Here is a 13,841-nt window from a genome sequence, read left to right as displayed (position 1 = left end):
ATGCCCCATGCAGGATGTCACCCCCCCTTATAATGCCCCATGCAGGATGTCACCCCCCCTTATAATGCCCCATGCAGGATGTCACACCCTCCCCTCCCTTTTAATGCCCCATGCAGGATGTCACTCCCCCCCTTACAATGCCCCATGCAGGATGTCACTCCCCCCCATATAATGCCCCATGCAGGATGTCACTCCCCCTCCCCATATAATGAATGCCCCATGCAGGATGTCACTCCCCCCCCTTTTAATGCCCCATGCAGGATGTCACACCCCCCTCCCTTATAATGCCCCATGCAGGATGTCACTCCTCCCCCTTTTAATGCCCCATGCAGGATGTCATACCCCCTTCCCTTATAATGCCCCATGCAGGATGTCACTCCCCCCCCCCTTTTAATGCCCCATGCAGGATGTCACTTCCCCCGTTTTAATGCCCCATGCAGGATATCACCCCCCCCCCCTTATAATGCCCCATGCCGCAAAAAAAAAAATCAAATACTCACGTCACTTCTCACCTGCTACCGCTGCTCTGATCTCCAGCGTCGCCGGCATCTTCCCGCTCTGTGCTGGCTCAGGAGAGAGCGCGGTGGAAAGATATCACCGCACCCTCTGACCCGAAACGTCACAGTACAGCAGCCGCGGAGGACACCGGCCCTGCTGCGGAGGCAAGGGGAGAGGTAAGTATTGTGCCGCCGGCTGCCTGGTCCCGGAGCAAGCTGGTGACACCGCTCTCCTCCGCTTACGAGTCCCATAGCGCGACAGGGTGCCCAACGGCGACTGGGGCCCCCTGCCTGCTCAGGGCCCCGGCATTTGCCCGGGTGCGGACGCCGGCCCTGCCGAGGAGGGCAAGTAAACCTCATTTATTTATTTTTTCAAACAGCTCAATAAACTTTTATGAAAGTGGACAACCCCTTTATGTCTGTGTCCATCACCTTAAGTGTCCATTAGCTGAAGTGTCTGAAATTTGAATTAATCCTGAATTGAACCTGAAGTGAACTGAAAGTAACTAGATACTTTGTCACAGTAAACAATGTTTATCTTTGTTTTCACTCTCACCCCCTTAATCCTTCACTTCTTACAACCACCCCTAATCCCTACACCTAGCAATGAACTCTTCATCTCTCCCTCCATTCTCCCCACCCATCTCACCTCCTCCTCAGAGCTATTCCTCAACATACTATCCTTTGCCTCCAAACACAGACAGCCACCTCATGCCCTCTCCTGCTCCCACCTACTAACGCTTTCTCTGCTCCTCCTTACTGCCGGCAACATCTCTCCACATCCCGATCCTCCTCACCACATCCCTACACTCACTTCCACCTCCTACCCACGATCTATCCCAAACTCTCGTAACCCTTCTAACCTTATACCCATCCGCCCAGCCCCCGCTTCCCCAGTCCCACTAATAGGAGCTCTATGGAACGCTCGCTCCGTCTGCAACAAACTTTCCTACATTCACGATCTCTTCATCACTAACAAGCTTTCCTTCCTCGGCATCACTGAAACCTGGCTCACCCCCTCCGACACAGCCTCTCCTGCTGCACTTTCGTATGGCGGATTCCACCTCTCCCATACCCCCCGCCCCACCGGCAAGCACAGTGGAGGAATAGGTTTCCTCCTCTCAGAAAACTGCTCCTTCACCCATATCCCACTGCCGCCCTCAATTACTCTCCCCTCCTTTGAAGTGCACTACGTGCGCATCTACTCCCCATCCAACCTCCAACTGGCTGTCATCTACTGCCCCCCCCAGGATCAACCACCACTTTCTTTGACCACTTCACCACTTGGCTACTTCATTTCCTCTCCGTTGACATCCCCACTATCCTCATGGGCGACTTTAACATCCCCATTGACACTTCCCTCTCAGCTGCCTCTAAGCTTCTATCCCTCACTTCCTCCTTTGGTCTTACTCAGTGGTCTTCCACACCCACCCACAAAGACGGCCACACACTGGACCTCATCTTCACCCGCCTCTGTTCCCTATCTAACCTCTCTAACTCACCTCTCCCTCTTTCTGACCACAACCTACTCACATTCTCTTCTCTCTCCTCCCCGGGGCAACAATCCCCACTCCACAAACTTGCATACCCTTGCAGAAATCTCAAACACCTTGACCTACACTCACTCTCTGAATCCTTCCTCCCTCTTACAGACATTAGTTCCTTACATGATGCAGATGTTGCTGCCACTTTATACAACACCACAACTGCTGCAGCTCTCGATTCGGTCGCCCCCCTCACACATTCCAAGGCTCGCACAATCAACAAACAACCCTGGCACCCCAGCCTAACTAAAGAACTGCGACGGGCCTCCAGGGTTGCTGAGCGTAGATGGAAAAGGTCCCACTCCCATGAGCACTTCATCGCATTCAAACAGTCCCTCACTACCTTCAAGTCCACACTCACTGCAGCAAAACAAACATACTTCACATCTCTCATATCCTCCCTGTCTCACAACCCCAAACAACTATTCAACACCTTCAATTCTCTCCTCCGTCCCCCAGTGCCTCCTCCCTCTCCTCTTATTTCAGCCGAAGACTTTGCCTCATTCTTCAAGCAGAAGATTGACACCATCAGACAAAGCTTTTGCCTAAAGCCCCCACAGCCCCTCCCCACACCTACTCAACCCTCTTCCTCCAAAACCACCTTCTCCACCATTTCTGAAGATCAACTTTCCTCCTTACTCTCCAAATCACACCTCACCACCTGTAAACTTGACCCAATCCTGTCCCACCTCATCCCAAACCTTACCACTATCTTCATCCCAGCCCTAGCCCACCTCTCCAACCTGTCACTAACAACTGGTGTCTTCCCCTCATGCTTCAATTACACCCATCCTCAAAAAGCCCTCCCTTGACCCATCCTCTGTGTCTAGCTATCGCCCCATATCACTTCTCCCCTATGCCTCAAAACTACTGGAACAACATGTCCATTCTGAACTGTCCTCCCACCTCTCCTCCTGCTCCCTCTTTGACCGCCTACAATCTGGCTTCCGACCGCACCATTCTACTGAAACTGCACTGACTAAAGTCACCAACGACCTACTAACCGCCAAATCTAAGCGACACTACTCTGTCCTCCTCCTCCTAGACCTGTCATCTGCCTTTGACACAGTGGACCATTCCTTCTTACTACAGACTCTCTCATCTATCAGCATCACAGACTTGGCCCTATCCTGGATCTCCTCATATCTAACAGACCGGACATTCAGTGTCTCCCACTCACACACCACCTCCTCATCTCGCCCCCTATCTGTCGGTGTCCCCCAAGGTTCAGTTCTAAGACCGCTGCTCTTCTCCATCTACACCTTCGGCCTGGGACAGCTCATAGAGTCTCACGGCTTTCATTATCACCTCTATGCTGATGACACACAGATCTACCTCTCTGGACCCAATATCACCTCCTTACTAACCAAAATCCCACAATGCTTGTCTGCTATTTCATCCTTCTTCTCTGCCGGATTTCTAAAACTTAACATGGACAAAACAGAATTCATCATCTTTCCGCCATCTCATTCAACCCCCCCAACTGACCTATCTATCAACGTCAATGGCTGCCCACTCTCCCCAGTCCCTCAAGCTCGCTGCCTTGGGGTAACCGTGGACTCTGAACTCTCCTTCAAACCACATATCCAAGCCCTTTTCACTTCCTGCCGACTCCAACTCAAAAATATCTCCCGGATCCGCACATTCCTCAACCATGAATCTGCAAAAACACTAGTGCACGCCCTCATCATCTCCCGCCTTGACTACTGCAACCTCCTGCTCTGTGGCCTCCCCTCTAACACTCTCGCACCCCTCCAATCTATCCTAAACTCTGCTGCTCGACTAATCAACCTGTCCCTCTGCTATTCCCCGGCCTCTCCTCTCTGTCAATCTCTTCACTGGCTCCCCAATGCTCAGAGACTCCAGTTCAAAACCCTAACCATGACATACAAAGCCATTCACAACCTGTCTCCTCCATATATCTCTGACCTAGTCTCCCGTTACATACCCGCACGCAACCTCCGATCCTCACAAGATCTCCTTCTCTACTCCCCTCTTATCTCCTCCTCCCACAATCGCATACAAGATTTATCCCGTGCATCCCCCCTACTCTGGAACTCTCTACCCCAACGTATCAGACTCTCGCCTACCGTGGAAACCTTCAAAAGGAACCTGAAGACCCACCTCTTCCGACAAGCCCACAACCTGCATTAACCATCGCTCCACCACACCGCTGCACGACCAGCTCTTCCCCCACCTACTGTATTCTCACCCATCCCTTGTAGACTGTGAGCCCTCGCGGGCAGGGTCCTCGCTCCTCCTGTACCAGTCGCTGTCACATTGTGTTCAAGATTATTGTAATTGTTCTTGTATTATACCCCTTTTTCACATGTAAAGCGCCATGGAATAAATGGCGCTATAATAATAAATAATAATAATAATAATAATAAAAAGTACTAATGTTCTATAACAAATTATCAACATGGCGTATTATGCTTCATAATAACCTTTGCTAAATCTGTATAAGCAAAATAGGATGGAGAAATCCATAAATCTGCAGTCTTCGCACTTTACCTACTTCTTACAAACACATGGATTCTATTGCCATCATTACCAATCACGTGACACGCCAATCTGTCACTGCAGAAGCAGCCAGGATATAATGCCGATAACCCATCACTCATCGATTCTATCGGCTATCTGACTTTAGATTCGTCACTTCCTGACACATGACGAGGGCGCTCCCTGCGCGTGCGCACGAGCAACCATGGAGCGTCCTATTTCGGCTTCCGTACTAGAGCTAGAGACCGAAACAAAGATGGCGGCCTCCGTAGAAGAAGGTTCCGCCGCAGAACGAATAAAGTAAGAATTTACATTAGTCCTGGAGGGTTGTATCTTGTACTGGTGGTTAGAGGGAATCACGGATGTTCTCATCGTGTAGCTCCTTCTCCATAGACTTTGTGGCCCTTCTGCCTGGGAGCAGCTGGTATTGGGGCACGTGACTTGCTCTCTATGGCAGAGGCGCTTCTGCGAGTCCTCTGTAGCTTCCAGGAGTCTCTATGGCCGGAGAGCTGCTTGCCCTGGAAGTATCCCAGCTGCTGTCACCATCTAAAGCATCTGTTTTGGCAAATAATTGTTCTTTATTATTGCTGTTCCTCTGTTATTCCTCCTGGAAATGTCATACTGGACAATGAGTTTAATCCATACAGGACCCTTATAAAATATAAACAGTGGTTCCCCACCTCCTGCTGCGCCGCTGCTCCCGGCAGTGACATGTGCTAGCTGCAGCCTATGAGTTGCTGCTTGTCAGTATTCGGACATCTGCTCTGATGAATAGTAGAGGTTGTAGCTGACAAGCGGACGCTCGTTATGTCATGTGCCGGCTGCAGACAACACCACACTATGAAAAGTGGCACCGACATTGCTGTAAATATAACTGTTTTTATTTTATAGGGTGTCCTGAATAAAATGGTGTTCTCCGGTAGTGGAGTGTCCTGTTAAATTGGTTTTCCACTACTAGGACAACCCCTTCTTGAACTATGTTTGGCCCCTATAAAATAAGAAAGCTTATACTCCCCTACAGTGCTGGCGCCATTCCAGCAGTGTCTGCACTCACGGTCCTGGAGCTCTGGTGCGGTGCAATGACACATGGTGCCCGGCACCCTATCAGCGCTGGTGTCACTGTCTCCACCTACATACGGATTGAACATGAAAAGGAAGTCCGGGCTGCAGCTGATCACTTCCTTTTTATGTTCAGTCCGTATGAAGGCGGAGACACTGACTCCAGCGCTGATTGGGTGCCAGTCTCACATGTCACAACAACTGCACAAGAGCCCCGGGGAGTGAGTGCCGACACCGCTGGAACGGCGCCAGCACGTGAGGCGAGTATAAGCTTTTTATTTTATCGGTTCCATTGACCGGACCCCACCATGATGGGATTGGCCAGCTAACCAGTGGTGGTAAATGCTTCTTGAATATTCTTACTACTGGCAAATCCAAATCAAATAGGCTCCTGCTATGTACAGAATTTTGTACATGTCTGGCTTAAACCTAAGTGATCAGGTTTTTTTTTTTCAGATGTTCTCGCATGATCTTGTTCGTTAATAATGACGGCATGCAATGTTTAAAGAGGTTGTGCAGGTATATCCTTCTTCCTAATCTGACATTGGTCTTGGTAAGATGCTGGATGGGACAATAACTGAGGCATCGTCAGAGTATCCGGCTCTTGTTTTATTCTGGATTTCAGATAGCTGTCTTGGTAACTGTCCCTCCAGCGTGTATGCCTTTTTAATATGGGTTTTCCTCATTTCATATATTTACAAAAAAAAAAAAATACTAAAAAAAAAAAACAAAATTAGCATATACCCTACAGCAAGTAAATGGTAGTAGTACATATAAATAACACAGAGTACTTAGCTAACACTATTTTAATAAAAAAAGCATAAAAGCCATCCCACTGAGACTAGGCATCAATATGAATAAGGGCAGAGCAGGATGTGGTCCCGACTGAGACACCCACCTATCCGCTTGGACCCCTTTCTGAGCGAAGTATTTAATCTATATAGCTTCCCATGGATGAGTTTGGACCCAGTCCTGCTCTGCCCTTATTCACATTGAGGTTGTTACGGATGGGTACACCTTGTCGCGGTGGAGTGGCTTCTATGTTTTTTGTTCAAAATAGCGTTAACGAAGTACCCTACTTACTATAGGGTATATTCTCATTTTGTTTTTTTCTGTACAATGGCCATGGTGTGAACACTTTCCACTTATACCAGCTTATAGTCCGGCTCATTTGTTTGGTTTTGCTGTCATTTCAGACGTTGCAAAATCATGAGAAAACTGCTGCATTTTTTTTTTAAAAATTGCAGCAGAAAAAATTGCAACATATGAACTCAGCCTTAAACATCTACTCTCAAATATCCTGTGATTGCATCTGTTACAGTCACAAGAAAGCCAGATCTCTGTTAAAGAAGGAACGACGGAAAAAGAAGAGACAAGACCTAGCAAAACTTAGAGACACAGGTGAGTGGATGAAGCCCATATACTTATAATACATGTAGAAAGTTTTAATTTGGTTATCACAGGGGAAAAAAAGTGATTTGGTTGTTGCCCAAATGAAAATGAACAAGAATACTAATATAATTTCATTAAGAATACTGTCCTGATTCCAGACCTCGTCTCATGGTCAGGACACCTTAGCTGTGACTGAAAAGAGGTCTGGCTTAGCTATTGAAATGAGTCAGTGACCCCCCCCATGCATCACGTCACAGACACAGAGGGATAGGGAGACTGTCTGCTGTCAGAAGTGGAGGTGCCAGGACCCCATGATGACTGTCAGGTATCGTCAGTTTACAAAATATTAGTATATTTGAAAGTATTCTGAACAACTACCGAATAACTTTTGTTTTATTCCTGGACTACCCTTTAAAGGAAATTTATTAGTAGGATCAGCCCTACTAATGCTTCTATATGGGCATGTAGGTCATAGGGGAAGTTGAATAAAGTGATACCTCGATATCTGCAATCTGATGTTTTATTCCATAGATATTCATGTTTTTCTTATATATAAATGAGCTGTTAAGATCTATGGGCCTGACACTGATCTGCATGAGAATCTGCCTCCAGAGGTTATTTTACATGAAAGGTGGAGTTACCAGTGTGAGACAAGTAACTAACACAGAACAGTAGAACTGAACTTTGTCTTCTTTCAAAATACATTTGCTGCAGCTCTCACAGCTCTGCTGTATTACATCACTGGCTGCTTGAAGCTGAGAGGAACCTGCAGATGTGTCAGGTATAATCACGCACAGCTCTGCAGTGAGATCAGGAGAGCAGAGAGCGGCCGTCACACATCACACTGGTAATGCCCCTTCATGTAAAATAATCTCTGGAGGCAGATTCTCAGGGAGATCTGTGCCCAGCCCATAGATCTTAACAGCTCATTTACATATAAGAAAAATGTGGAGAAATCCACGTTTTTTTCTTAATATGTAAATGATGTTAAGATCTATGGGCAGGATAGATCTTAACATCATTTATATATTAAGAAAAATGAGCATTTCACTAGAATAAGACATCGGATTCGCATCACAGGGAACCTCTCATCTGGTTTCCCTGTGTAATCTGTCCCCACAACCCAGGCTGTGGAGTCGGTAAGCCAAACCTCCTACGACTCAATTTTACTGACTCAACGACTCTGACTCCACAGCCCGGCCTCACTACTCAGCATGTACATAAAGTGCAGCACAGATTCATCTCAACTAGAAGCCGAGATCCTTAGATCAGGAACAGAACAGACATTTATAGGACATTTCATAACTTTCCCAAATTCTTATGAAAACATTTGCAGTACATCCTGCATTGTACTACTGAACCAATTTATTATATATTTTAGGAGTTGGTCCATTTTATACTTACTCTGACTCCTCAGCCCTGCCCACCACCTTATCGCACTTTTTAGTCCCTTCCCTGTAACCTCTCTATAGCACCAATCTGATGCCCCCGTATCTTCAAAAAAGCAAAACATTTTAAAATGTACCCACACAGTATAATAATGAGCACCAAGTGATCTGATGGGTGTCTCGCTCTGTGCCCGGTCACATCGCCCTCTTTCTCTGATGTGGACGACCTCTTATGTCATCCACAAAATCTAAATAGAATCTCGCGCACTCGTATAGTTGACAGGACGACTGCTGCATGCGCTGTTACCTCTGTCCTGAGAGCACTGCATAGTAATTATCAACACGTGACGTAATTGACATTATCCAATTTGATCAATCAGAGGCAATGGTGGTGTTCCCATGCGCAGAGAGGGCTCAAGACTTTTTTTAAGCAGCCATGGTTTGGATGTAGGGAAGTCACTAAAAAGTGTGAAACTGTAGTGGGGCTGCATTATATAAGGAAAATGTAATGAACAGGTTTCCTTTAAGGCTAGTTTCAGACTGTCATGCAGGCGAATTTTAGGAATTCTTACTAGCATATGTGGCCACAAAACAAGCACCTCAGACGATTTTACTGAATATAGATGAACATCATTAAGGCTATGTGCCCACGTTGCATTTATGAAGCAGAAAATTTCTGCTGCATAAATGCAAGTCCTCTCCCGGAAAAACGCATGCGGAATTCCGCACGCGTTTATCGCGCATTTTTCCCGCGTTTATCACGCGTTTTCCACATGCGGAATTGCCTTGCGTTTTTTATGCATTGGACAAAGGCAATTCCGCTTGCGGAAACGCAAAATTAAATGACATGCTGCGGATTTTTGAACGCGGCATAAACGCTGCGGAAAAATCCGCAACATGTGCATAGAACTTGCGGAATCCCATTGGGGACCATGGGGGGCGGATATACATGCGTTTTTCAAGCGTTTACGCTGCGGAAATTCCGCAGCATATACGCTTGAAAAATGCTACGTGGGCACACAGCCTAAAGCTATAGGAGGTCTCTGCAGCACCAGTCTGACAACGCCAACCTCCGGGAATGCATAATAACCACACAACCTAGATATTGCCAAATATATACAAGAAATATCCTCGCATCATTGTGTTCAAGTGCATTTCTGAGCAAATATAATGTATGAAAGGCACATAGGAGTGTAAAGCATAGCAAAATCAACACATCTACACATTTCTATCGTTTAATAAATCTATTTTATCTGTTGATTTAGTAGACGGAAATCAGGAACTTGTCAGTGCGGAGGATGAAGACGAAGATGATTTACAGCATGAGATTGAAAGGTATCAGTACAGATGTGGTTTGACCTGTGATGTGCATTTTTATTTTGCATGAAACCTCTTCAGATAAAGCATAGAAATGATATAACTTAACCATAAGTGACCAGTGAATAACAAATGGAAAATTGTTAGTTTGTTTTTTTATTTTTTGGCTTCAGGACCCTTGAAAGGGTTATTCCCTATCCATAGCATAGAGGGTAACTTTGCTCCGGACTTTTAAGATAAAATATAGTTAGAAGTTATGACCGGGGCTAGACTATATGGCTCTTCTCCCAGCGCTGATCTAGATGATTGACAAGTCTCTCGCTATGGTAGACTCGTCACTCATCAGCAGTGGCACTGATAGAAGCTGGCCATGGGAAGTGCCAGCCTAGTCTAGTTTCCGGCCATGGTCCCTTTCTGGTTCGTCTAACTATATTTTTTTCTGAAACGCCAAAGCATTTCTTTGAGAGATGTACCTGGCTGCAATTGTGCAGTATTGCTCGGATTCCTTTAAGAGCAGGACTTTGACTTGGCCAATCCAAAACGTAACCCTACTTCTTCCTTAGACATTCTTTTGTAGAACAGCTTTTGAGCTTTGGCTTGTTGTCTTGCTGCATGACCCACATTTTCTTGAGATTCAGCTCATGCATAGATGTTCTGACATTTTCCTTTAGAAATTGCTTAAGATTCAGAATTTATTGTTCCATCAATGATGGCAACCTGTCCTGGCATATATGCAGCAAAACGGGCCCAAACCACAATACTCCCACCACCGTGTTTCACAGGTGGCATGAGGTTTTTATGCTGTTAATCAGCGTTTTTTTTTCTTGCTCCAAATATAACGGTTCCCATCTGAACCAGAAAGCTCTGTTTTGGCCTTATCCGTCCACAAAACATTGTCACAGTAGCCTTCTGGCTTGTCCAGGTGATCTTTAGCAAACTGTAGATGTACAGCAATGTTCTTTTTGGAGAGCAGTGGCTTTCTCCTTTCAGTCCTGCCATGCACACCATTGTTGTTCATGCATTACCATTAGATAATGAGAGACCGGCCTTTAGTTTCTTAAATGTTACCGTTTGGTTTCCTGATGACCTCCTGGACTATTATACTTGGTCTTGGGCTAGGTTCACATGGCCCTAGACTCTCTCATCAAAGAAAATCAGGCCGATTATGGAAATGACACTAATTAAACTCCGATCAGAGTGTCAGCATAGTGTGATCCGATTCTCTCGGATGAGGAGATGATGGAGAACAAAATTTCTCCATTGTGTCAGCGCACGGAAATCGGACAAATCAGATGTAATCCGAGTTTAATCCAATGGTTTCCACACACTCGTTGACTTGCATGGCAAAGTGTGATCTGAACAGGAGACCAGACTTGGAAATGCTGCGTTTCTTTTTTTTTTTCCCCCCTTGGGCCAAGCTAGTCTAAGAAAAAAAAAATCATACATTTGCACGGCCCCATAGAATAATGTTGGTCCAAGTCTGATTTGGATGTTTTGTCGGTTCGCACTTGGACGGGTAATACGGCAGTTTGCACCTGGCCTTACAGTGATCTTTATTAGATGACCACTCCTGGGGACAATGGTCTTGAATTTCCACCATTTGGGCACAGTCTGACTGTGGAATGGTGGAGTCAAAACTCTTTAGGGATGGATGTGTAACCTTTTCCCAGCCTGATGGGCATCAACAACTTTCTAAGATCTTTAGAAATCTCTTTTGTACGTGCCATGATACACATGATGGATAGATCACTGTGTTTTTTTTAATAAAACCGGTCGCCCCCTCAAACGTAATTGTTATCCTATTAATTAAAAAAAACAGACTCTAATTTTGCCTTCAAATTATCTACCAATTCTAAAGGTTTACATACTTTGCCACTAAGACAAGGGATATTATATCAGTCTTGTCAATAAAAAAAAGTATAATATTTTTGATTAATTTGTCTTTATCTACTGATGTTGTATCTCATGTTGTTTTAGGTCAAATTTATTCAGAAGTATGGGAAATTCTAAATGGTTCACAAGCAACACTGTGTAACGTGTTATCTGTCAACGGGTCTTACTGTACCCTTGTATGCCTCCAATTTTATATGGATCTGGTAGTGAAAATAACTAGTTATCTAATTCTCTGCGGTACAGTGGCATATTGCGGCAGCATGGGGTCACACAGAGCGGCCATGTTTCTGCACTGCCCTTCTCTGTACTCAGCCTTTAGTCCTGACTTGCGGAGCTTTATGTTCCTATGACCTTTCACACGGCTGCTCTGCAGAGCTGCATCATGCCACCTTCTAGGCATTGGACCTGTAACGAGAAATGATCTTGACCATTTCACACTATAAAGTTCACTAAAGGGCATTTGTGCATGTCTTATGCTGGGTGTCTTTGGTTTTACATTTGCTGAATTGAGGAATATCTTTCCATTGTATCTGCAGGCAGAGACTACATGAAGAATGGCTTGTCCGAGAACAGAAAGCTCAGGAAGAATTTCAGCTAAAACTTGAAAAACTGGAAGCGGCCCGAAGACGTGAAGAAGAGGAGGTATAATATTTTAGTATATAAGAGGGATATAAACTTTTTTTTTTTTTTTCTGGGGACCCACCAGACAAACCAAGATGATACTTGGGCCTCTCCATTTGTGTTAATGAAAGCCAATGCTCAGTTTTACCTTTCATTTGTCTAGAACTTTGAGCCACATTAAAATGAGTTAAAAAATGTTACTAAACCAGAGATTGCTGCATAACATCAATTCTACAATTACTGCCTCACCAACTACAAGGGGGCGCCCTCAGTTTGGGGAGCTTAAATTAGAGAACTCGGAACGTTCCGTTAACAATCAATGGCGCTCACAGCTCGCCGCCTCCTCCTCCCTGCACAGTGACTTCTGCACAGAGCATGACGACAAAACTCTCCCATAGAAGTCGGTGAACGTCGATTGTTTTGTTTAGTCCCTGAATCTCCTGGAAAGCAGATCTCTAAGTGCAGTAACAGCAGCTCAGTCAATGACCACCGCCATAATCGTATACAGGAAATAAAAACAGATGAGAATAAATTATTGTGTCTCTATCTGAATTCAATTAAAGAGTTTATCCATGTCTATGGGAATGTAGCTTTTAATTTTAGAGGTTGTCCACTACTTTTTCATTGATGTCCTATCCTTAGGATTGGTCATCAATGTGTGATTAGTCAGGGTCAGACACTCGTCACTCCCGCTGATCAGCCGTTTTCAGCCTCTGCCGGCCGGAACAGCTAGATTGCGGAGGAGTTCTGCGGAGGGTACTGCACATCCGCCTCCTATTCAAATAAATATGTGTAGTACCTTGCCACTACCTGAAGACCAGAACAGCTCCGAAATGGAGTAGCTGCGATCACTGCCGCCACCACAAATGGCTGATCGGCGGAGGTGCCGGGTGTCTGAACCATCACATATTGATGACCTATCCTAAGGGCAGGTCATCAGTGAAAAAAAAAAAAAAAGTGGAAAACCTCTTTAATGAAAAATGATGTGCTACATTTTATTTAAGATGATATTGTCTTGTTTCTATCCGATTTAAAATGCTATGTCCATATTGTACTAAAGATCTTGATATTTTGTTTCCACCTTATTGTACCGTGTGAGTGACTTTTGTATTTCTACGTTTTACACAGAGAAAGCTGATCGAGGAATGGAGACAACAGGAAATAAGGGAGAAGGAGGAAGAGCCCGAGCAAGTGAAGAAGAGAGAAAGAGAGGTGATTCCGGCTCTGGGAGGATAGGAGCGCTCATATCCTGTTTCAGCTCTAGTCTTTTTAGTTATATGCTATTTAGACATATAGATGTTGTCAGCCAGGGATCCCCCACCTGGGTGCCCCTTCATAGGACTGCATTATGTAGTCACTCGTTCATGCAGTAATCCATGTGGTGGGAGACACCCACCAGCCACCCTCGGACAATAATGGGTGATTGTCAGGGGTTAGAGTAGATGGGCAATCTTCTAACAGATTCCTTCTGACAGCGGCTTGTCTCAATGGGCCAACTTGATGAGAAAAACCTGGTAAATGTGCTGTATTTCTCATGGTTGCAATAATTTCAATCTCTCCTGACATGTCTGGTTTATTACATAATTACATTCTCTATAAAATGAAAATTTTGGAAGCTCCTTTCTTAG

The 13,841-nt window shown here is 45.3% G+C and overlaps 1 protein-coding gene across 4 annotated transcripts in view; it reads left to right on the top strand.

Annotated features, from left to right (window-relative positions):
• Window positions 1-4,695: 4,695 nt before the first annotated feature.
• The window catches only part of ZRSR2 (zinc finger CCCH-type, RNA binding motif and serine/arginine rich 2), a 28,327-nt gene continuing 19,181 nt past the window's right edge, over window positions 4,696-13,841 (top strand). The window contains exons 1-6 of one of the 4 annotated variants that reach the window (XM_073668055.1): window positions 4,705-4,843; window positions 6,059-6,121; window positions 6,924-7,003; window positions 9,651-9,717; window positions 12,129-12,234; window positions 13,342-13,425. In XM_073668055.1, coding sequence (XP_073524156.1) covers window positions 4,749-4,843; window positions 6,059-6,121; window positions 6,924-7,003; window positions 9,651-9,717; window positions 12,129-12,234; window positions 13,342-13,425 — 495 coding nt within the window. In that variant the 5' untranslated portion in view covers window positions 4,705-4,748. Of the gene's footprint in view, window positions 4,844-6,058; window positions 6,122-6,923; window positions 7,004-9,647; window positions 9,718-12,128; window positions 12,235-13,341; window positions 13,426-13,841 lie in introns of all 4 variants that reach the window. The other 3 variants (XM_073668054.1, XM_073668058.1, XM_073668056.1) reach the window with 3 other exon arrangements.

The sequence above is a fragment of the Phyllobates terribilis genome, unplaced genomic scaffold (genome assembly GCF_046119375.1).
Source record: "Phyllobates terribilis strain yellow unplaced genomic scaffold, ASM4611937v1 Scaffold_2__4_contigs__length_985480577, whole genome shotgun sequence".
Taxonomy (NCBI): domain Eukaryota; kingdom Metazoa; phylum Chordata; class Amphibia; order Anura; family Dendrobatidae; genus Phyllobates; species Phyllobates terribilis.
Note: the sequence above shows the minus strand (reverse complement) of the source record. Positions and strands in the feature narration are given on the sequence as shown.